General features: G+C 42.9%; 1 protein-coding gene across 2 annotated transcripts in view; it reads left to right on the forward strand.

Annotated features, from left to right (window-relative positions):
* Positions 1–1,858: 1,858 nt before the first annotated feature.
* Positions 1,859–24,702, forward strand: part of LOC141103546 (dimethylaniline monooxygenase [N-oxide-forming] 2-like) — a 48,536-nt gene continuing 25,692 nt past the window's right edge. Inside the window, exons 1-7 of one of the 2 annotated variants that reach the window (XM_073593242.1) lie at positions 1,859–2,208; positions 6,059–6,195; positions 15,278–15,466; positions 18,573–18,747; positions 19,373–19,515; positions 20,560–20,759; positions 24,018–24,364. In XM_073593242.1, coding sequence (XP_073449343.1) covers positions 6,064–6,195; positions 15,278–15,466; positions 18,573–18,747; positions 19,373–19,515; positions 20,560–20,759; positions 24,018–24,364 — 1,186 coding nt within the window. In that variant the 5' untranslated portion in view covers positions 1,859–2,208; positions 6,059–6,063. Of the gene's footprint in view, positions 2,209–3,916; positions 4,142–6,058; positions 6,196–15,277; positions 15,467–18,572; positions 18,748–19,372; positions 19,516–20,559; positions 20,760–24,017; positions 24,365–24,702 lie in introns of those variants that run through there. The other variant, XM_073593243.1, reaches the window with a different exon arrangement.

Raw genomic sequence — 24,702 nt, forward strand, 5'->3', positions numbered from 1 at the left:
TTATTGATTTCTTTTAAATTATTTTTAACGTCTTAATTAACAGACTTCAGAGAAAATGGAAGTAGTTGGATTAGAGTACCCTAAAAATGTGTTATACGTCTTCTTCAGACTAAGATGAATTAGCCCATCTCAGCCTTCCATAACCATTCTATTCCTGAGTAACCATTATTATTATTATTATATCTGCAGCTCATGATATGTTATTGCGATCACAAAGTTGTAGCTGTAACAAAAAAAATTAAGAATGCGGCATACCTAGAGTATTAGACACACAAGGCAGATCATTTTTAACACTCCTACTCCCCTCCAGTAACGTACCTTATCTGTTTGTTATGTGGGGTGAATAATTTGTTAACACCTACCTCCTATATATGTCAAAATTATGTAATAGCTTGCGCAGTATGAGACTTTATTACTGCAATAATAATCATGAAATTAAAAAAAATGTACATAGTGGGCAGAACATGAATGTTATATCTATAATCATGTCAGAAAAAAAAATCAAATGTCCAATAGCATCTTACATTGTGAGAAACATGGCATAATAGCAGACATGAAAAAAGAAGGCCGCCTAAGCTAAAACCAAAGCAGCACTCAGTTCCCAATATTCAGAAAAATACAAATATGGGAGATATGCCCATTGGATCTTTTTGAGTGGTGCTGGATAAAATAATGCAACAGAATGTTAAAAAAAGTACAAAATCTATTCCAAAATACACAAAAGACACAGCACGGCACAGTTCAATCTTTAGTTGCATCATCATAATCGACAAATCAAACAAGCATAAGCAAGATACAAAACATGATTGCTGAAACAAGCAATTCCCTAATTCGTAAAGGCTGTAATACGCATTTCGTGGTGCAGCAGCCACTTCTTCAGGAGCCAGCCAAAGTTGGATTTTGTGTACATCTGTGGAGAGACCATGTCACAACAGGAACAATAAATTAGGAAACTTGAAGTTAATCCATTTGTGTTAAAAAGTGCATACATTTACAAGGGATAAGGTCAAAATATATATGCAGGGTATACTCACACAAGAGTTAGTAACATCAAAGATAGGCTACACGATGCAAGCCAAAGATTACATCTATAGACACCTGGATCCTAGTGCTGTGGAAATGAATCCACAGGAGAGGTTCCAACTGGCAATGGATGGTGATGAATGGACCCGGGGCAGAGCATACAAGATGGGCCAAAACCATAGTACCCCTAAAAAAGGGAATGATAGGGCTCAAAAGATAAAATAAAAATTAAAATGATAAACCATTAGAATAATGGAAGGTGAGAGGGCCTGCAGAAAGCATGCCTGCTGAAAAGTACAAAAAAATATACACAGTATACCCAGATTGAGACAAATAAAAGTCCCATGGGCATATCTCCCATTGTTTTTTTTTTTTTTATGGGCTAATAGCAACCTTGTTTGATAGTGACAGGCCTGCAGGGATGAAATATTATATAATAATAATAATCATATATAATACACGGGCTACAAGCTATCAATTGTTTCAATACACAGAAAAAAAAACAGGCAACCACTGTAACACTCAGGCAACAAAAGGCGTATTGTTACCATACACTGGTCATGACAATAATTGTAACAATACTTTTAAAGTCAGTGGGCACAAAACTATGTGGCCAGTGGGAATATAATATAATATTTCATACATTGGACGGTGTCAGTAGGGCAGTGGACAGTGTCAGTAGAGCACTGGAAGGTGTCAGTAGTTTTTTTAATTTTTATGTATTTATTTTTTTACAATTTTATTTATTTTTCATTTTTTTCTCAATGCTTTTTTTTTGGGGGGGGGGGGGGGGGGGGGATTGGGGCAGTGGACAATGTTGGTAGGGCGGGGGGGGGGTTATTTACTGATTTTTTTTATCTAAGACCCCTGACATCTACCCTTTGAGACAGAGAAGGGGACTGAGGACAGATATTCCCCAGTACCTTTCTCAGCAGCGTTAGCATTGAAAATGAATGAACAGGAGACAGCACTGACAGTGGAGACAATTTACATATCTGTATTGCAATGGTGTGTTTAGCTCTTCAGCTTTAAGTCTAAAGTGATTCAGTCAAATGTTTGGCACACCCGGATCCTCCTACAGAGCAGAGTTCAAGATCATTTAAACCACTTCTTGTTTTATTCTGTGTCATACTACATTATATTCTTTGGAGAAAACTTTGACATACTCTACCAAGCAATATAAAGGTACGATAAGATTCAATTAATCTTAAGGCCAGGTTTACAATCATATACCATCTGTGCAAGCTTTTGTACATTTCATTGTTTAAGAGAACACTTCAATTTGCTGAGTGTGATGTATGTCTGCAAATGCAAAACAATGACTACATTCTTTTAGAATTCCACTCTTTAAGTCGTTTAAAAGCACGTTTGTATTATTTTTCACACCTAACAATGAAGCAGAAATATAAGTTAACATGGTATACACGTTATACTTGCCCTGATATATCAATACCAATATTTGAAAAGTATTTTATAGGTATAGCACGCAAGTAGTCTCCAAAACTTTACTTCTTAAGAGATCTGTAATCCTTTTCTTGGCATACACAGAGAAATGTGATCTATTGAGCCTTGAATATTTTTTGTTCATCTATTCTTATCTTAAGCACATTCCATGCAAACTGCACAATGGCAGTAAAGAAACCGGGCAGCTAATGTGTCCTTACATATAATGTAGAAGTGTTGAGACTTGAAATGTTTGTCAGATTGTTCCTTGTTTTTTTTGTGTTGTAAACCTAAGTACTCAGTATGCTGTGAGAATATTACAATTGTGCTAAATTACTTTAATCATATACAGTATCTCCTGGCAAGACTGTAGCAAACATTTTACACATATTGCACTAAGATAAGCATGTTCTTTATATGAATTACCACAGTGCCCCTGCAGTCTGTCCCCCCCTTCTAATATCACTCTTCCCTACTCTAGTCTCTGTCTCCCCTGCACAGGCCTCCTACTTTTGGAAGGGCAGAGGCTGTGATCAGTCTGTGTATCCTCTCCCGGCTTCCCCGCCCGCCCGACGATGTCATCCTATCAGTAGGGCAGGGGGTGGTAGGTGTTCTCCATTCCAATCTGCAGATCCTCCTGCCCCCTGCCCTGCTGATTGGATGGCATAGTTGGCCGGGTGGGCAGTGGAGCTGGGAGAGGACACACAGGCATGGCTGAAGAGCAGGAGGTAAGTGGCAACCGCTGTCTGTGATAGCTCTGTGCGGACCATGGTCACCGCTCATCTCCTGCTGTGCGGCCTTGTCATCAACAGGCCACAGACTGACACTGGTCTGTGGCCCGGGGCTTGGGGACCACTGAATTAGCACATACACTCTCATCAGCAGTCATACATAAATATCACAAAATCCACACCACCAGACTCTATCAGCCTAGTTTGTATTGAACTAATAATAGAGTTGAGAATTGTGGGGGTGAAAACCTCTGTAAAGTTGGAAAGATTACTATAATGGTTTGCAAGTATATGGCTTTCTCACCCTGAGAGAGATCTCCAGAGGTACTTAAACAGCTCATGATAATTGATAATTTTTTGTGACCTATTAGGCATAATTGATACCCCATCTTGATGGCACCTGCATAGCTCTGGTGCCAACAAAACATCACAAATAAGAGCCAAAGGATATACACTGTACTGTCCCTTCTTAGTCAGTAACAGTCAGTAAGCAATGACAACAATAATTATTGTAAGTTGGCATTCTTCTCACTAACCATCCTTTTATAGCTCATTCTCCCCACTGAATACCACTGTAAAAGCCATTCTTCTCCCTATCCATGTAAGGGGGGCATTCTCTTACCGACCACCAACATAAGGGCTCATGTATACATTGCTTTTATTTGAGAAATTTTTCTTCCACATACAGGTTGATTGCAACTACAAATAAGTTTGATGCAGCTTGAAGCAACTCACTGAACAAATAAAAAACAAATTAAAACAACTCAAAAGAGAGACAAAGCATCTCAGAAGAGTCTGAAAGCATAATGCATTTGACTAACTTCTGAGTCTAAAGTCTGTCTACACAAGCCCTAGGAGGGCCCTTCTCTCACTAATGGAAGTAGGCACGCCACTGACTACCAAATGAAAAGGCCATTTTTCTCCCTGACTATCAATGTAAGAAGGTGTGTTGAGTAAAGTTACATTAACGTACAGTTGATTTATTAAATGAAGAGTAAAAGGAGGAAATTGCACAGTGTACAGTGCTGACTAGCAACTTTCTAAGGCCCCTGTCACTCAGGTGCTCTCCGCTGATCCCCGTTGAGCAGATGGAGGACATTCCCGTGTCCGCTCTGCTATGCAGAGCAGACATGGACACAGTCCCGCTCTCCTCTATGGGGCAATCAGATAGAAACAAACCGCCTGTCCATTTCTATCTGATGCCATTCGATCTGATCCCCCGTGCTGATAGAAAATAGGAAAACCACCCATCTGTTTTTGGCAGACAGGATCAGATTGGATGGCAGGGGGGTTGTCAGCGGACATGTGTCTGCTGACATCTGTCGCTGCATAGAGGAAAATGCAGGGTCGGATCAGGTCTACCTGAAAAACTGACAGGCGGACCCGATTGGACAGCCATGTGAAAGGGGCCTAAAGCCAGACCATTACAAAATGGATTTTAATGGGCTGTTAATGGTACTACTCTGAACTCTGATTCTTTTACTGGTTTATTTTAATAAACCCCTTAGGGCAGGTATCACTCTCATATTCTTATTAGGGATTTCAGTATTTTCCCCCGAATGTAACATAGAGCAGCTCCAACTCTGGCCAATTAGAATAGAGAATAGTTGCCCGTATAGTTCTGTGGCATTCAAATTTGAATCTACCATCTTTTTATTTTATAGATACTCTACTTTCAAGTAAATATAGTTTTGGAGCCTAAAAACTTCAGTTTTTAAGCCAATTATCTAACTCACAATACTACAACGTGCACTTCCTCACTTTAGAGCCATGTACATCTTCACTTTTTGCCACTGCACCAATGCATACGTCTTCACTCTCTGCCACTGCACTGATGTGCACGTTTCAGTCTCTGCCACTGCACCAACAAACACATTCATTTTTTCCCATTCAACAAAACATCACTTTTGCGAGTAGATATATTCAAAGAACAATCCAAAAAGAGAGATGAAGCTTGCTCTTTCCCCCTATTTCTGCCACCCAGACAAACAATCCATTCACCTTTATCCAAACCCTACTTTGAAAACAAAGAAAACATCCCCTGCTCACTCCCAAACCACCACATCATATTTTTTTTTTTAATGAATTCTGGAACCAGCATGGGCAATGTGATTTTTTTTCCCTTCTCGATAACAGCACCACAGATCACTGTGCTAGCCCAGTCCTGATCCTATTTTGCAGAACAAGTTTGTCTTTCCTAATATGGCTGTGCTACTGGGCATGAACAGTAGGTTCTGCTGTGCCAGATGCCTGCTGCAGGCCTCATTTAGTTGCACACTGCCTCTGGCACTGCTCTAGCCAATTATATCAGTGACAGTGTTTCCCTGGTGCCCAGCTATTAGAATTTCCTCAATGTTATGCAGACCTTTGATCACAATGGAGCCTCACAGGCAGCAACAAGCAGTGCTAGGACAAGGTCCTTTGTACCTAAGATGGAGGCACCACAGTGTGCCCTTCACCCAAGCTGAGATAAGTGGAGCTTGCACATTCGCATATACAAAGGCCAGGCAATCCTTGGCACTCTGTGTGATGCAATGTGTTGTCATTCTAAACGAATGGTGACAGGTGCTGTGGGGCACTGCAGTACCCAACATTGTCCATGGCAAAAAAAAAAGGGAAAAAGGGAAGATCTTGTTTCCATTGTGTTGCTTTGCATTATCAACCCATTCTAAAAAAGGCTGCCTTAATGCAACACGCTTTGCTGCCTTTATACAAGACAATACTGATAAAAATAAAAATGTGATAGGACTACAATAGGATTGCAATAGATTGTGTAGGTATGAAGAGGCGCTAAAAGATTCCATATTCTAACTAGCTATAATATGTACTGAATATAACAACTGTGATATTTGATGTTTCAGTAACAATGGCTGTGAAAGTGGCTATAATTGGTGCAGGTTGCAGTGGACTTGCAGCCATCAAATGTTGTCTGGAAGAAGGCCTGGATCCTACATGTTTTGAAAAAAGTGATGATATTGGAGGACTCTGGAAATACTCTGTAAGTTAATATAATATTCTGTATGATTATACGTGTCTAATGATCATCTCACTTGTTTTAATTTGTTTAGGAATGTTCTAATTAAATCAAGTATGTTTTTTAGATAATTGCCAAGAAATTTATTAAAGGTAAAGCATATCTAAACTCAAGAACAATGATTGCAGCTCCCCAGTTCTTAGATGTGGTTGCTGCAATCATTATCTTTTTGTTCTTAATTTTAACCTGCCATTAACACAATTTTTCCACTGAATATGTCATCTGTTGCTAGGATACAATAAACACACCCTCTGAAAAAGAATCGAAGTTGCTTGAATATTCGTTTGGGGAAGGCTACTTTCTACATCTGCGCACTCTTGTTTCCACAATAGCGATAATAATAATTTATTCATATCATTATTTGTTAATATTTACAACATGGGCATGTTTCTACGTGTCAAATGTTCTAGAAGTCATTAGTTGCATATGTAGCGCCCCCCTGGGTCTACTGGGAGCAAAAAGGTACCTCCGGCTACAGGGAGCGAGCTTACATTCACCCCAAGGCTATAATGGGAAGTTAAACAGAATTTAGGCGCCAGTCACTTTAGGTATTTTTCAATGCTTTAATAAGAACTTGAGGAAAATTGTAGGAGAGAGGTTTAGGGGAGGTTTCAGATAAACTTTTAAGGAGATCCAAAGGACAAACAGCTTTCTTTTTAGAAGACATTGAATACCTGGATAAGTCTCTCTCACAGACTTAGCAACCAGGAGCACTCTTGGATAAGTCCCTCTCACAGACTTAGCAGCCAGGAGCTAGTTACCTTGTTTAGATTGTAGAACAGCTTAACAGTACCAGAACCTTTAAGCCGACCCGGCGGTACTGTAAGGGTAGTTTAGATATAGGTGCATCCTGCAAAGGAATCACCAGGCCCTTCTGAGTGACCAGCCTTCATCCTGGCTCTCTCCAGCAAGGGTTCTCCCCTGGATCTCCTGAGCTTATGTCAGGAAAGGTCTCCTCCGCTGGTAATATCGATCATTTGGCGTGCAGTACTGAGGTCCACCAGCAGGTGTCTCCTGGTAGTTTGGAGCTGTCAGAAGAGCTTTTTCCTGCTGGTATTCTGTCACCTTTGGGCCGCAGTACTGGCGTCCACCAGCGGTGGAATCCTGGCAGTATGGAGCAAGTATTCCCCTCTGCAGACAGGTGTCACCTGACCTTAACCCTTTCATGACTAAGCCTATTTTTGAAATTTGGTGTTTACAAGTTAAAATCCGTATTTTTTGCTAGAAAATTACTTAGAGCCCCCAAACATTATATATATATTTTTAGCAGAGAATCTAGAGAATAAAATGGCGATTGTTGCAATATTTTTTATCACATGGTATTTGTGCAGCGGTGTTTTAAACGCAAATTTTTGGAAAAGTGACACTTTCATGAATTTTAAAAAATCCAAACAGTAAAGTTACCCCAATTTTTTTGTATAATGTGAAAGATGATGTTATGCCGAGTAAATAGATACCAAACATGTCACCCTTTATAATTGCACACACTCGTGGAATGGCGACGAACTACGGTACCTATGAATTTCCATAGGCGACGCTTTAAAAAATTTTTACGGTTACCAGGTTTGAGCTACAGAGGAGGTCTAGGGCTAGAATTATTGCTCTCGCTCTGATGATCGCGGCGATACCTCACATGTGTGGTTTGAACACCGTTTACATATGCGGGCGCAACTTCCGTATGCGTTTTCTTCGCTGCGCGAGCTCGCGGGGACAGGGGCACTTAAAAATTTTTTTTTTTTTTTATTTATTTTATTTATTTTTGTACTTAATAAATTGTGTTTAAAAAATTTTTTATTTTATTTTATTGCTGTCACAAGCAATGCAAACATCCCTTGTGACAGTAATAGGTGGTGACAGGTACTCTTTATGGAGGGATGGGGGGTCTGAAAGACCCCCCATCCCTCCTTTACACTTCAAAGTATTCAGATCGCCGAAAACAGCGATTCTGAATACTGTGTACTTTTTTAAATTCGGCGCCATTGGCAGCCGAGTAAACGGGAAGTGACATGTGTCATGACGTCGCTTCCGCGTTTACAACGAGAAGGCTGGAACGAAGCCGCTCGCAGCTTCGTTCCAGCCCGCCCCCAGCCGCCGAAGGCAGCCGAATGGACACCGGGCCTCCCGATCGCACGGGAGGCCCGGTAACAGCGGCGGGAGGCGGCGGGAGGGGGGGGATGTCCCCTCCCGCTCCTCCGGTATAACAGCCGAGCGGCTTTTAGCCGTATGGGTTGTTATACACGGGTAGCCGATCGCCCGCTGTAAACAACGGTACCGGGATGATGCCTGCAGCTGCGGGCATCATCCCGGTATAACCCCGGAAAGTAGAGTACGCATATCTGCGTACGGTCGGCGGGAAGGGGTTAATTAGCAGCTGTAGTGTAAATACCCGGCAAGTGCACACTTATGTTGCCCTGGTATTGTCCTTGAGCCCTGACCTGCAGCCTGCATCCTGTTACTCTGATCCTGAAACCTGATTCCTGAACCTGAAGCCTGATTCCTGGAACCTGTTGATCCTGTTTCCTGTCTGTTACCTGAACCCTGGACCCTGAGCCTTGTATCTGACCTGTCCCTCCCGTGATCCATCCATCCTCTCTTGTCCTGTTTGTTTCCCTTCCCAGCTACTGATCTCCTGTTTATGACCCTGGCCTGGCTTTACTACGATTCTGGTACTCCCTTTTGCTACATATGCTGGTTGTGTATTATCACTGTTTGGTTGTTTGGTTTGTTCACTCTGTATTGGTGGTGTGTTCACATGTATATGCATTTACCTTAATAAACTTACTTTCACCTATTTATGTCTGGTTCACTCTGTTGCAGTCACACAGTTCTGGTCTTATCTGGTACATGGCAGAATACCAGAGCCATCTCTGACTGGAAGTGGCTGCACAGGGGAACCATTTTGATTCAGTTTGGTTGCAAACATGAATGCCGATGAGGTTATTTATTTTTCTCTGCTGGCATCTGAAAGTGGTGATTATTGCCGCCAGGCTTTGAAAGGATGGTCTAGTGAGCAGTTGTTTGAAACTATACGTTTGGCTCACTCCCTGGTCGATCAGGGTTATATATTGTTTGGGGAGGTGCAGCTTTTGATCAAGATCTGTACTGAGCTGGCCCTGCCCTGTATTCCAGAGGGCCGTGATGATTTCACTCCTCCTTTTGATATGAATCAGGTTGTATCCCTAGTATGGCTTTTTGAAGATGATCCAGCCGATTTTTGTGAGCACTACTCAGCCTGTTCCCCACAGGTGATTGCGGAGTGCACTGTGTCTGCTCAGTCTTTTGTTAGACAGGGAGATTTAAAAGCACAGTTTGTACAACCTATACTTTCAGCATGGTCTGACATGGTGCAAGCAGCTCCAGCCAAACAAACCACCTCTGCCACCAAACACCAGCCTACCCAAATGTATGTTTCCCCATCACCCATGTCAACCTTAGTTGCAGCTCAGTATACGCTGCTCCCAACCAAATACTCATATCCGGTCTCTGCTCCCTGTATCTATCCTGCATTCAACCCACCTGCCTCTTCTCAGCTGCCTACAAACCCACAGGAACTTCCCCCAGGTACTGTTACCTCTTCTCTTCCATATCCCAATCCTTCTTTCCAGTCTGCTGCACCCCTCACCTACAGAGCTTCAGTGGCTAAGCCAAAGAAAAAACTAAAGTTTTTTCCAACCAAGACGATCCTGCCAGTAACCCAACCTGCCTCCGCACCAGCTAATCCAATCCAGCCTGACGTCCCAGTGCTTGCAATGCAGTCTGATGTCCCAGTGCTTGCAATGCAGTCTGACGTCCCAGTGCTTGCTATCCAGTCTGACGTCCCAGTGCCTGTTATCCAGTTCAATGTCCTGATGTCCGCTTTCCAGCCTGATGTCCTGGTACCCGCCTTCCAGCCTGAAGCGCCAGTGTTCCAACCTGAGGGGCCAGTGTTCCAGCCTGAGGGGCCAGTGTTTCAGCTTGAGGTGCCAGTGTTCCAGCTGGAGGTGCCAGTGTTCCAGCGTTCCAGCCGGAGGTGCCAGTGCCTACTTTCCAGCTTGATGAGCCCACTCTCCAGCCTGATGTGCCTCTCTCCAGACTGATGTGCCTGCCTTCCAGCCTGATGAGCCCGCTTCCCAGTCTGATGTGCCCACCTCCCAGCCTGATGTGCCCGCTCTCCAGCCTGATGTGGCCGCCTTCCAGCCTGATGAGCCCACCCTCCAGCCTGATGAGCCTGCCTTCCAGCCTGATGTGCCCACCTTCCAGCCTGATGTGCCCGCTCTCCAGCCTGATGTGCCCGCTTTCCAGCCTAATGAGCCCGCTTTCCAGCCTGGAGTGCCTGCTGCCCAGCTTGAAGTGCCTGTGCCTGCTGCCCCGCTTGATGTGCCTGTTGCCCAGCTTGATGTGCCTGCTGCCCAGCTTGATGTGCATGTGCCTGTTGTCCCGCTTGATGTGCCTGCTACCCCACTTGATGTGCCTGCTGCCCAGCTTGAAGTGTCCGTGCCTGCTGCCCAGCTTGAAGTGCCTGTGTCTGCTGCCCAGCTTGAAGTGCCCATGCCTGTTGCCCAGTCTGATGTGCCTGCTGCCCTGCTTGAAGTGCCTGCTGCCCAGCTTGAAGTGCCTGTGCCTGCTGCCCCGCTTGATGTGCCTGCTGCCCAGCTTGAAGTGCCCGTGCATGCTGCCCAGCCTGATGTGCCTGCTGCCCAGCTTGAAGTGCCCGTGCCTGCTGCCCAGCTTGAAGTGCCCGTGCCTGCTGCTCAGCTTGAAGTGCCCCTGTCTGCTGCCCATCTTGAAGTGCCCATGCCTGCTGCCCAGCCTGATGTGCCTGCTGCCCAGCTTGAAGTGCCCGTGCCTGCTGCCCAGCTTGAGGTGCCCATGCCTGCTGCCCAGCTTGAGGTGCCCGTGCCTGCGCCCCGCTTGAAGTGCCCATGCCTGCTGCCCAGCTTGAAGTGCGTGTGCCTGCTGCCCAGCTTGAAGTGCCCGTGCCTGCTGCCCAGCTCGAAGTGCCTCTGTCCACTGCCCAGCTTGAAGTGTTCCTATCCGCTGCCCAGCTTAGTGTGTTCCTGTGCGCTGCCCAGCCTGGTGTGTTCCTGTGCGCTGCCCAGCCTGGTGTGTTCCTGTCCGCTGCCCAGCCTGATGTGTTCCTGCCCGCTGCCCAGCCTGATGTGTTCATGCCCGCTACCCAGCTTGAGGTGCCCGCTGCCCGGCTGGACACCATGGACTTTTCCCAGCAACGGCTAGTTGGAGCGTCCGGAGGTCGCTCCTTTGAGGGGGGGTTCTGTCAGGAAAGGTCTCCTCCGCTGGTAATATCGATCATTTGGCGTGCAGTACTGAGGTCCACCAGCAGGTGTCTCCTGGCAGTTTGGAGCTGTCAGAAGAGCTTTTTCCTGCTGGTATTCTGTCACCTTTGGGCCGCAGTACTGGCATCCACCAGCGGAGGAATCCTGGCAGTATGGAGCAGGTATTCCCCTCTGCAGACAGGTGTCACCTGAACTTAATTAGCAGCTACAGTATAAATACCCGGCAAGTGCACACTCATGTTGCCCTGGTATTGTCCTTGAGCTCTGATCTGCAGCCTGCATCCTGTTACTCTGATCCTGAAACCTAATTCCTGAACTTGAAGCCTGATTCCTGGAACCTGTTGATCCTGTTTCCTGTCTTTTACCTGAACCCTGGACCCTGAGCCTTATACCTGACCCGTCCCTCCTGTGATCCATCCATCCTCTCTTGTCCTGTTTGTTTCCCTTCCCAGCTACTGATCTCCTGTTTATGACCCTAGCCTGGCTTGACTACGATTCTGGTACTCCCTTTTGCTACATATGCTGGTTGTGTATTATCACTGTTTGGTTGTTTGGTTCATTCACTCTGTATTGGTGGTGTGTTCACATGTATATGCATTTACCATATTAAACTTACTTTCACCTATTTCACTCTGTTGCAGTCCACACAGTTCTGGTCTTATCTGGTACATGACAGCTTGGCTCAGCTTCCTCCACATAGGCAAGAGGATTAGTAGGCCCCAGACAGGCTTCTGGGCCTACTGCAGTAGATGCAGCAGCACAGCCTCTGGCCAGAAGGGCCCCGAGGTAACAAACTGACTAGAGCACGTGGCATCTGCCCAATAAATACCCCTTCCCAGAATTCACAGCAGCTAGGAACCTCCTACTGGGCTGTTTCCGGAAAAAGAATATTCATTACAGCTCAAACTAGTTGTAATTCTCACATTGTCCTGAGGTACCAGTGACACCTACTGGCAACAGTGGGAAATGCACAACACAGTGAAGTTTAGAACAGAACCAAATATAAAATCAAATCTGAGCTGTTTACAGCTCAGCCAAAAACTAAATTTACACTATAGCCCCATTTTTAGGAACAGGGGGCTACACACTCCCTAAAGGAGATGATGTCCTCAGCGTCTGTAAGGAAAAAATATAACTCTTAAGCCTGAGAGTAGGTATCTGAACCAAAAAAAAAAAAAAAAAACTTGGTTGGGAGAAGGGAAAGACAGTAAAGAAGAATGTTACAGTTTCAAACATTAATCAACAGTATATTCACATCAAACATGTTACAGGAACCTCACTATCCATCTAACTGCCCCCTTCTAGCAGCTTGATAGGAGACCTTTGTTACCTGAAAAAGAACAAGGTTACACACACAGAAACATATAACAGTATCACTGATCAACTGGGAGCAAAGCCTCACTCTCAGGAGAATGAAACTTTCTTCCACATTTTAAATGCAAAGCAAACTAGAATGTAACTTAAAAGTCCACCCCTTTCTATAAGTAACTTGACCACCATCTAGAGGCAGAAATCAGTATGAAAGAAGTCCTTAGTAGCAAAGTATTGGAATTACTGTACACATGTAGAGAATCTTGACCACAAAGTTCTCTTAACCTATAACTATCTGGCTATATACCCCATAGTCCAATGAGAGTAAAGAACTTTTCTGAGTCTCTTTTTTTTTAAACTGAAAACTCTTCTCACAGTTTTAAACAGGAACAAAGTGTTGCTTTATAGCAGAGACTGATATTTGCCAGCTGAACTATGACAGTCCCTTTAAATGGTTACCAGTAGAAATGAGGATCTGGCAAAGTAACTGGTTTCCCTTGTTTATCCACAGTAGTAGCATAGTAAACAACATTTTCTTTTCCAGGTCTGCAGATGACCACTTTTTCAGAATAGATACGCCGGCCATAGTTCCATTGAAACATGCGTCCATCATAACGCTCATCCATGACAGATGAATAACCAGCTTTCCTGAAAGATTTCACTGTACCACTCCTTTCACTTTGATTCAATTTCTTGCATAGTCTCTGAAGGAACATATGGAAATTCCAAGCCATATTCTGTGGCAACTCTTTTGTTGAGCACTCTTTGTAAGCGAACAAGCTTTGGTAAGGCTCTAGTATACCCCAATCCAGGAAGCACACACGGATTAAGAGACTTTTGCATCATGGCTTTAGCAGACAACTTTTTAGTTTCAGCTGGACTGATAACTTTAGGCAGAGGCTCACTAGTAACACTTGGCGTTTCCACACTAGTTGATACCTCCCCAAAGTCTAGAGCTGCCCAATCTGGGAAAGTGAAAGTAGAAGCAACATCCTCACTATTAGCCCACAACAATTCTTGTGACATAGATTCAAACAGTTCATCATCACCAGATAAATCAGACAAGGAATCCAGCTCAGAATCCCTGAATTCTAATGCAGGCCTATATTTACACATTGACCCCACTGAAAAGCTTGTCCCAGATTTCTCACCCGTTTCTGACGTGGATTTTCCAAGAGTGACATCGTCCTTGGGTTCTGGTTCTGGTGGTCTCTGGGGTAGGCCTCGACCGTGGCCGCCGAATGCCTTTATATAGCCCACCTTCTTCTGGACAGGTGCAGCGGGCACAGTAGCAATGGCGATGTCTGCTGATGGCACTTTAGGAACAGTAGCAGCGACATCATCATCAGTAGCAGGCGTGGTGAGTGTAGATTTCCCTGCAGGAGCAAAAGCAGCAGCCTCCACTGTAGCAACACCTGTGACCCAATCAACTCTGTAGGCACAGGGTGGCATTGTAGGGTGTTCCACAGCAAACAGGTACTCCCCGCAATGAACAAACGGACAGGGGTGTACAGCCAGTCCTCCACACATGTGGCATAACATACCCAGCGATTCATGGTCCCCAATGGTATACAGCACATGTGGCTTCAGGCGGATGCCGGTTTCTGTTAGCAGGGTTCCGGACAGCATGATACTTGCAGCGGTACTGACAATAAACATCTTAGACCCCACTGCAGTTTGCACAAGAGAAAGTTCAGCCATGACTGACCTGTAATCTTTCCTGTGATAGCAGCGAACTCTCTATCTTCAGTGCCAGACACACACACAGCATCTCATGCGGCAGCAGGTGTAGCTCCTCCCACTTGCTCTTCTGATCACCTAGCTCCCGGGCATCTCTCACTCCACCCACAGCTCACGCAGTTAGAAATGTGATCTTGCAATAACCCCTCCTTTCCTGGAGAAAGTGACAAAGTCCAGGAACCCCTCTTTAGCAGAGACTCTTGGGTTCTTCCCCAGTAAATAGTGTAGCACTTTGGAAACAGTCTCAAGGGCTTTACTTGAGGTAACAGTTCACAATCCCCACGGTGCTATGATGAACATTTCTGAGTTGCAGTTGGTTGCTAGGGACAACAGCAAACTTATTCCGCCAGGCCCCACGTTGGGAGCCAAAATGTAGCGCCCCCTAGGTTTACTGGGAGCAGAAAGTTACCTCCAGCTACAGGGAGCGGGCTTACATTCACCCCAAGGCTGAGTCCATGGCTATAATGGGAAGTTGAACAGAATTTTGGCGCCAGTCACTTTAGGTATTTTTCAATGCTTTAATGAGAACTTTGATTGCCATTTTTTTTAACACAGGTGTATTGTTTTCTATGAACCCATGCACACACTTGCATGAAGGTCCATAAAGAAACTTGCTAATTCAGATCCAGATAACTTGCCTGTCTCTGGTTGGTGGTCATGGGGTAATGCAGGCAGTTGCTATTGATGATATTCTGATTTATAAAATTCCATATGCTTAAAAGGAAACAGTAGAAGAAGGGAGAGCCAGTATCTACCAGTCTGTGTTTACGAATACCTCCAAAGAGATGATGTGCTACAGTGACTTTCCAATGCCAGAGGACTTCCCTGTATATCTTCATCATTCAAAGATCTTAGAATACCTTCACTTGTATGCAGAACACTTTAATCTGCTGAAATATATTCAGTTGCAGGTAAGTCTATCATTACATCAAATGCATTATGATTTGTTTCCACATATTAACCACTTCAGCCCCGGAAGGAATTACCTCCTTCCTGACCAGAGCACTTTTTACAATTTGGCACTGCGCTGCTTTAACTGGCAATTGCGCGGTCATGCAATGCTGTACCCAAACGAATTTTGCGTTCTTTTTTTCCCACAAATAGAGCTTTCTTTTTGTGGTATTTGATCACCTCTGCGGTTTTTATTTATGTAATATAAATGAAAAAAAAAAATTATATTCTCTAGTTTTTGCTATAAAAAAAATACAATAAACAAAATTTTAGTCATACATTTAGGCCAAAAAGCATTCAGCCACATGTCTTGGGTAAAAAGAAATTCAATAAGCGTATATTTATTGGTTTGCACAAAAGTTATAGCGTCTACAAACTAGGGTACATTTTCTGGAATTTATGCAGCTTTTAGTTTATGACTATGTCTCATTTCTTGAGGTGCTAAAATGGCAGGGCAGTACACTATCCCCACAAATGACCCCATTTTGGAAATTAGACACCCCAAGGAATTTGCCGAAAGACTTGTTGAGCACATTGAATATTTTATTTTTTTGTCACAAGTGATTGAAAAATGCCAAAAAAAATAAATAAATACATTTTTATACAAAGTTGTCACTGATATGATATATTGCTCAAACATGCCATGGGCATATGTGAAATTACACCCCAAAATACATTCTGCTGCTTCCTCTGAGTATGGGGATACCACATGTGTAGGACTTTTTGGCAGTCTAACCGCGTACAGGACCCCGAAAAACAAATCATCGCCTTCAGGATTTCTAAGGGTGTAAATTTTTTATTTCACTCCTCGCTACCTGTAACAGTTTCGGAGGCCATGAGATGCCCAGATAGCACAACCCCCCCCCCCCCAAATGACCCCATTTTGGAAAGTAGACACCCCAAGCTATTTGCTGAGAGGCATGTTGAGTCCATGGAATATTTTATATTTTGACACAAGTTTCGGGAAAATTACAATACATTTTTTTTTTCACAAAGTTGTGACTAAATTATATATTGCTCAAACATGCCATAGAAATATGTGAAATTACACCTCACAATACATTCTGCTGCTTCTCCTGAGTACAGGGATACAACATGTGTGAGACTTTTTGGCAGTCTAGCCGTGTACAGGACCCCGAAACCCAATCACCACCTTCAGGCTTTCTAAGGGCGGTGATTGGGTTTGGGGATCCTATACATTAAATGTATAGGTCATATACAGAGGGAGCATGAAGATGGAGGCATTAATCTGCAGATATGCAGATCACACACAGCGCTTACAGCAGAATTTACAAATACAAAGAAACCCTGTTTTGTGTTTTTGCATCATACCCTGTCTTTACCCTGGTCACTCCCAGGAGGATTTATATGGAAAGAGCAGCAAGGCATGATGTCACAGGAGGCCACAATCAAATATAGAAATACAGTCCCGATTGTAGCATTACATTATGTACTGTATCTTGTCATCAGGTAGATAAAACAGTAATGGGCCTGTTCACACTAGAAAGCAGTAGCGGGAAACCCATGTTCCCGTGCGGTCTCTGGCACCACATTCCAATTGCGCTGCCCTTGCAACCTGCAACAAAGTTACAGACACTCCAAATGCAGGTCGCAAATGCAGTGCTTAAGCCTGCACCGGATCACATGGTACAAAAGTACCATGTGATCCTGTTGTAGTGCGTTTCATAAAGTAGTGCATGCAAAATGAAGAAGCTGAAATCGATCTGACTGCACAGAACTGTTCCTGTGTGATTCCAATGTATTTCCTAGTGTGAATGGGCTCTAAATGCATATTTTTTTAAAAAAGGATATCTAAAATAAAATACATACAGTATCTAAAAATGTCTTTTAAAATAAAATAATTCAGAAAAATACTATACATTCTTAATTGTTACAGGAGCTTACTAAGAAAGTCCTGGCTCTGGGCCCATTAATGTCTTTAGTGTTCTTTTTTTTACTTCTTTTTAGTATACTTTTTATTGATTATTTTTCTTTTGTACATACATAACAGAACTTATTTAATACTACAGAGTTATACAAAGCTCTTTGAACTTTAAATACCTGACCCTAGTAAAGGTCTATTGACATTTGACTAGAAGGTATTTCCCATGTTTTATTGTTTAGCAAAGAAAAACCTAAAATTAAAGGTTACGTCTTCCTCTTAGTGAAAATTCCAAAAATGTCTCTATAAAAAAAACTGCAGTTTTATTAATGTTGCACCCTCCTGGGTTTAGGAAAGGATGTACAGTAAACTTAGTTTAGTTCCACTGTAATCGACAGAGTGGGGGTTGATTGGTTAGGGCTGCTCAGGGTTTCACAGGCTGCTGCTCTGCTACTTCCCCCTGTATTTTTAGAATTTTCAGGAAAGCAGTGAGAGGGAGAGCAGAGGCTGCAGTCTGAATATTTATGGGACTTCCACCAATTCCTGTAAAGGTGTGCCCAGAAGGCAGGGGAAGAGCCCATAAATAGTCTGAGCCAACTGTCAGGTGGAGATTGTAGCATCCTGGTGTAAGGCCTTGCCTCTGAGGGCAAAAGCCAGTTGTAAGACGCCGGGGTTGTAGTTGGGCTTAGCTGGAGCATCCCAGTAATCCAAGGGGTCAGAAGAGAGCTCACAGAAGGAGGGCCGGGAGGGAAGCTGCGGGAGGGAGCCCAGGTTGTCCAGCGGCTGAGTGGATCTTCATCTCCTTCACGGGGAAAGTGCATGGTGGATATCAGCAGGAGGCAAGCAATGATCAAGTGGCTGAAACAGTACTCTATAGTGCTTTAGTCTTTGGGAGGAAGACAGATCACAGGCAGCATTCTAAGGCAGAGATTCTAAGGTTCTACAGTTCCGGGGTATCCCATGCCTCTATCCAAGTTAATTGTTCCCCAATAAAAAAACACAAAAAAACTCCTAGACCGATTCTTGAGCCAGAAAAAAACTATGGAAAATACTTTGTGCCTGGCTGTGTGTGTGCTAAGAGGTGGAAATAGGCCCAGACTATCAGTGGCTCTCTAGGGGGTGCGCTACTTTAACCAGCATCTGTAAGTTAATTATATTTCTTCATGTTTTCTAATTCCATACAGACTGAAGTTTGTAGTGTGAAGCAAAGTGAGGATTTTACTACTAGCGGACAATGGAATGTTGAAATTGAAACACACGACAATGAAAATGTGAAAAGGAAAGTAATGATTTTCAATGCTGTAATTGTCTGCAATGGACATTATAATGACCCCTACATGCCACTAAACGGTTTTCCAGGTGAGTTTTACAAATACACATAAAATTCTGAATTGCACAAGGTATAGAGTAATCTGAAAACTGCATTATCAAACGAGCATTTCAAAAACAAGGTGAAACTTGGGTTTTGTAAGAACCGATGTATTTTACTACTTGTCAATCGATCTGCACTATGGCGTTGACACCAAGGCAACTAAGAATGCAATTTATTTTTTTTTCAAATTTTTTATTTAAGAAAGGCAGTTTCCAAATATACATACACGTTTAGAAGTATACAAGGGATACACTGACAATAACTTACAATTAGAGCATAGTTGTGTCAAAGGGGTCATATAAGAGGACTGGAGTCACTCAACAAAGAGAAGAGGTCCTGACATTAATCAACCGTAGTATTAATCTTTACTGAAAAGGGAAGTAAAGAATGCAATTTTAATTTAAAGGGAAGCTTTAAAGTATTTTCAAAGAGCACATTTTAGCTGTTATTAATCATCCTAGCTCAGCTTGGAAAAATAATATATAATATATATACAAAAATAATATATACACACAGCAAAAAAACCCTGCTTTATTTAGGACAAAAAGCTTTTGGTTTCAGTTGTGTATTAACAAGCCATTCTATTGTCAGCGCATTTGTTTTTCTCTGCAGGTATAGAACATTTCAAAGGCAACTACATTCACAGTCGTTTCTATAAAACAAGTGAAAAATATCATGGGAAGACAGTTTTAGTTGTAGGCACTGGAAATTCAGCTGGAGATATATCAGTGGAACTTAGTCACTCTGCAAAACAGGTTTTCATTTTGCTTATTCTACTCATCTTAAACAGCTCATGCCCTTTCTTTTTATTTGTTTTTGTTTTTTTTTGTAATATCTTTTATGGCCTACCTTAGGCAAAGATTGGATTTTAAGTTACTGTGATACTACAGATCTGCGCTTACAATGCTGTAAGGATCAGCTAGACATTGCTTTGTGGTTGATTGCAAAATAGGGGCAGTGACTACTAGAACACACTGGTTCTTTCAGGTTTTCTCTTTAGTGTAGCTTAATAAATGCATTCAAATTTTACAGAAATACATGATCTTATATTGCATTTGGTTACAAAATCGAAACCTAATTGAAGTCAATGGAAGCCAAATGTTAAAAACAAAACGGTACTGACATTTTCTAGGCTAATAGGCAAGGGATTGTTAAAGAAATGATGGCTGTGAAGCAGTGTATCTGTACAATGTATACAACCTACAACTAAACTGATATTTACAAAGAAAAAAAATGCAGTTTAAATGCTTCTGCCACTTGTCTTTGTTTGTAAATAAAGCAGCAGTGGCTTCCCTTCATTTATACCATAACCTTATATTCACGATAATGATCTGACATGAATTTCAAGGGGGACCGCTCTACACACAAAAAAAATGGTGTGGGGTCCCCTAAATTCCATACCACATCATTTGGGTCAGTTTCATATTTTAAGGATGTACCCTGTGCAAAAAGCAAGAAAAATTAGTGAGCTCCCCCCCAAACCTATACCAGACCCTTATCTAAGCATGCAGCCTGGAAGACCAGGAAAAGGGGGCTTGCATGTAGCTCCCCTTCTGAAATATACCAGGTCATATGTCCCCTGACCCCCCCCCCCCCCCTCCACTCTGTGTTCAGACTGAAATGAGATCTCATCCCTAGTTGTAGCCTACCTTCATTACATATGATTTACCCATTTGGGAATTTTAGGTTTGTTGGTACTGGTCCTCTAAAAAAAATTCTAATGCAAAAAGCAGTAAAAAGGTTATTTATGAATGATTACAGTGTATCTGCAATGGCCTATTCAATATTATGTTCCTTAGGTTTATCTAAGTACCAGACATGGATCCTGGGTGGTCAGCCGTATTTCTCATGGTGGTTTTCCCATTGACATGACAATGTCAAGACGCTGCGTTGTGTGGATCAAAAACCTACTGCCAAATATACTTGCTGCCAAGATAAGTGAGAGCATTATGAGTGGGTGGTTTGACCATTCAAACTTGGGCTTGGAACCTAAATTCAGGTAGATTTAAGAATACATTCCCTGTATAATGCAAGAAATGCAGTAGCTGAATTCTTTTATCTTCCGTGTAAGATTACAATTACATTGTGGACTTCATTGATTTTCATGAGTCACATCATACAGTATAGACTACATGTGTTCAATAATATAATAAAAAGTCAGACTTCCATTTTACCACTGCAGCAATCCTAAAATATTTACACCTTTCCTTTAGTGTTCTGACACTCCCACCAGACAGTACAACTCTCTGAACGCTCTCCTTCCTCTCACTGACTACTCCCCACCCACTGTCAACTACCAGCACAAGCTCCTGCAATGAACACTCCCCTCCACTAAACAGTGCTCTCCAGCCACTGTCACTGTGCACAGCAGCTTGCCCTAACCCTCAGCCTCTGGACCTGACAGCAGAACTCCTATGTATGCCTCTGCTTTCACTATCGTAAGCTGCATGCCGATGGAGAAGCCATCACCGACAGACCACAGCAGCCATCTCTTCCTCACTAATTCGAATCCTGTTTATACTGTGCAACCTGTCAGAGCTCAGGGAGCTATCTGAGAAAGAGACTGCTGCAGTAGCACAGAAGCTATTTATATACATTACAATTTGGCCATAAATCTTTGTACAATCCACTTTAGGTTCCCAAATCTATGTAATGTAGCACCTTCCAGTGTGTGCTAGAAAGAATGTAGGTTATGTTAGAGTAGGTAGATTCTAGTTAGCCCGAGCTGGGTCAGGGTTCAGTGACTCGGGGCTGGGTGACTCATCCTGACAGCTCCTCTGGTGCCTCCCCATGTTTCTGGAACATTGGAGAATGTTCCAAAGCCAGTGGGCAGGAGGTTAGGTGGAGCTGCCTGGAATATTTATGAGGCCTCGGACAATCTCCAGTAGTGGGCTGGCAGGTGGCAGAGCTTACCTCATAAATGGTCATGAGCCATGCCAGCAGGGGCAGTCGGGTGGAAGATGGAGATACAGTGCTTAGGAGGTTGTCGGTGCCCCCTAGTCTGAGGGGAGGTTGTCCTGCCTTGGGCCAGAGCTCAGGTGCTGGAAGGATCCTGCCATAACACACGGGAGGAAGCCTTTCCTGGAGGCATGGGAGCAAGAGAGGAAAGAGAGGACGGCGTAAGTAGATCAGCACTGCTGGGGACTAACAAGGAGGGGGAGTGCCACATGCAGCCAGTTCTCCCTGAAGCCAGCAGTGTGCTTAAATCTTCATCCTTCCCATGCAGATCCCCTGAAAGTCAGCAGAGTGGGCGGGTGAAGAGTCAGTCTGGAGGACTGGTATGGACAGTTATCCTGGAGGGCTAGTGAAAGGGGCAGCTGCAGCCAGGTGGGTTGTCAGTGCCTGAAGTGGTGGTGCTGGGATCAGTAGCCACAGGAGGAGAAGTACAAGCTGATCACTGTATTTTGCTACACAACAAGGGGCTTCGAGTTCCTGTCTGTAAAGAGCCATTGCTAAATCTTACTGAGAGCCTGTCAGATCAACTAACAGTGATCCAGCTGGAGCCAGCATGCAAGTATGTGCAGGAGGAAAGTAGAGGAGACTGTATATGGACTGTATATAGGAAGATGTCCTTGAAGTTGTTGCTAAAGTTTTGCTAAAGTCAAGTGGGCATTCCCATAGCCTCCCATCCCCATTCAAGTAAATAACCCCTAATAAATAACAAAAACAAAGTCACGGACTGTTCCTTGACTCTGGAGTGCCTGTGAAAATTTGGTGTGCCTGGCTGTGCAGGAGTGGGGGATCCAAGTTCATCAGCAGTCCACATGGGGGTGTGTATATGGGAAAAACTTGCGCACTGCTACGTGAAAAGCTAAAAATTGAACATCAACAAACCATCAAAAAAAGTGTTAGACCCTATAAACACTATTATATTTTCTGCAGATTTTTGTCTTCAGATTTACCCAAACCATATAATATGAGGTCAAACCTTAAGAGTTTAAATTTGTATGCAATCAGGCAGGCCCTTGCACTACATGGTTTTGGTAAACCTGAAGACAAAAATATGCTGAACATCTAATAGTGTGTATGGGGTCTTAGTGAAGTGACTTAGAACAATGCTGATTATGAACATCTGCAACCACTTAAAGTGTACTCAAAACATTAGATATTCTAGTAGAAAAACAGAAAATAATGGTGCGCTTGTTCAAAGATAAGTGAATATACTACTTCTAAAGACCAAATTCAAATGCTAAAAAATAAGGTGCAAAAAATAGTCCAAGTGAAAACTTAAATAAAAATAAATTGCAGTTTGTAAGCAAAGTGACTGATAAGTCTATAATAACTTGATCGAAGAAGACCAAACATCAGTCCAAGGAAAATATTTATAGACTGGCCGCTCACCTCCAGGAATGACAAAAAGGTCAAACAGGGCTCAACAAGTAACAGATGGGGAATCCTACTGATGCCTCTGCAAAGACACCCTCCAGTACCAAGCCAAGATGTGACTCCAGATATGGTCCTGGGATCAGAACATCATGCGCTCACCATTGAATCTTCACACGGATCTAAGCAGGCTCACGCCAGTAAAGTTGCTTCTTGTATAGCCGTCAGTCAAAGAGAACAAAGACATCCATAGTGCAGTATTGGCAGTAAAAGTTTAACAAGTTTATTAAAAATCAGCTTACATCAAATAAGAAAAAAATGGTGGAGCCTTTCTGACGTCACTTCCGGTGTCTATCGAGAGCGGAAGTGTGGTGAGGAAGCGAGTGTGTCACCACTCCTATCTGTAAACTGCGGATTTTTTTCTTATTTGGCTCCTTTGGACCATTTACCTGTTTGCTTTGTATAAGAAGTTGACCAATGGCCTGAGCTGACCAAGTTTGCAGTCTAGAATCTTATAAAGAGAAGATTCTTTGCAAAGGGTCACACTGTTGAAGTATACAAATGGTGGTATCTAAAGGACTGCGCAAATTGTTGGCGCTATACAAATCCTGTATAAAAATGTACTTCATGGACAAATTGATGCACTTATGTAACTCCTTTGGACCATTTACCAGTTTACTAGGACAGTCTACACTACATTCTGAAAAGCAAGTTCCTTTCTCCACATAAACTGCTCCCAGCACAAAGGGAGATCCGCAAATATGCGGCCCCATGGAAGAAAAGCCCAGTCCAATAGGGCCGCATATTTGTGTACTGTCGGCAGGAAGGGGTTAAGGTAGCAATCAAGAAAATCACTGATTTTCAAATTGGCAATCTTTAGGAAGTTGCCTTTCCTCTAGTTCACATTGTGTTTTGTTTTTGTTTTTCTGAAAAGGTTAAAACATCCAGTGGTGAATGATTATCTCCCAAGTCAAATCTTGCAAGGATCAATCAAGGTAAAACCTGGCATTACATCGTTCTCTGAAACATCTGTCACCTTTGAAGATGGCACTATGGCTGAAGTGAATGAAGTTATTTTTGCTACAGGATATAGCTCTAAATTTCCCTTTCTTGATATAAAACTCATCAAACTTAATGACAATGATGTATCCTTATATAAATATGTTTTCCCAATTCATTTGGAAAAACCAACCATTGCTTTCTTAGGATTAGTACAACCCCTTGGACCAATTATGCCGACAGTTGAACTACAGGCTCGATGGGTGGCCAGAGTGTTTAAAGGTATGTGTTCAAGATACTGTGGGGATTTACATCATGTCATATAAAAGAACACACTACATGTATACCTCAAATGAGATTCAGTTAGATTAAAAAAAAAAAACAGGATTAGCAGTAAATTGTATTAAAGCTGTTTTGCCGATGCCTGCATAAACTATTTTTTAAATAAATATTAAGAGCAAAATATATGTATTTGGCATGACTGTGAAGGTTTTCATTTATCCAGGTCACGGTATAGCTACTAGTGACTAGTCAGTTGGACTTGTCCTGTGATGAAGACTTTTCACCACTAATCAAAATGACTTCCTCAGTTCAAATGAGTGTCAGGGACATATCTTTGC

This window comes from Aquarana catesbeiana, linkage group LG07 (genome assembly GCF_042186555.1).
Source record: "Aquarana catesbeiana isolate 2022-GZ linkage group LG07, ASM4218655v1, whole genome shotgun sequence".
In the NCBI taxonomy this organism is placed as follows: domain Eukaryota; kingdom Metazoa; phylum Chordata; class Amphibia; order Anura; family Ranidae; genus Aquarana; species Aquarana catesbeiana.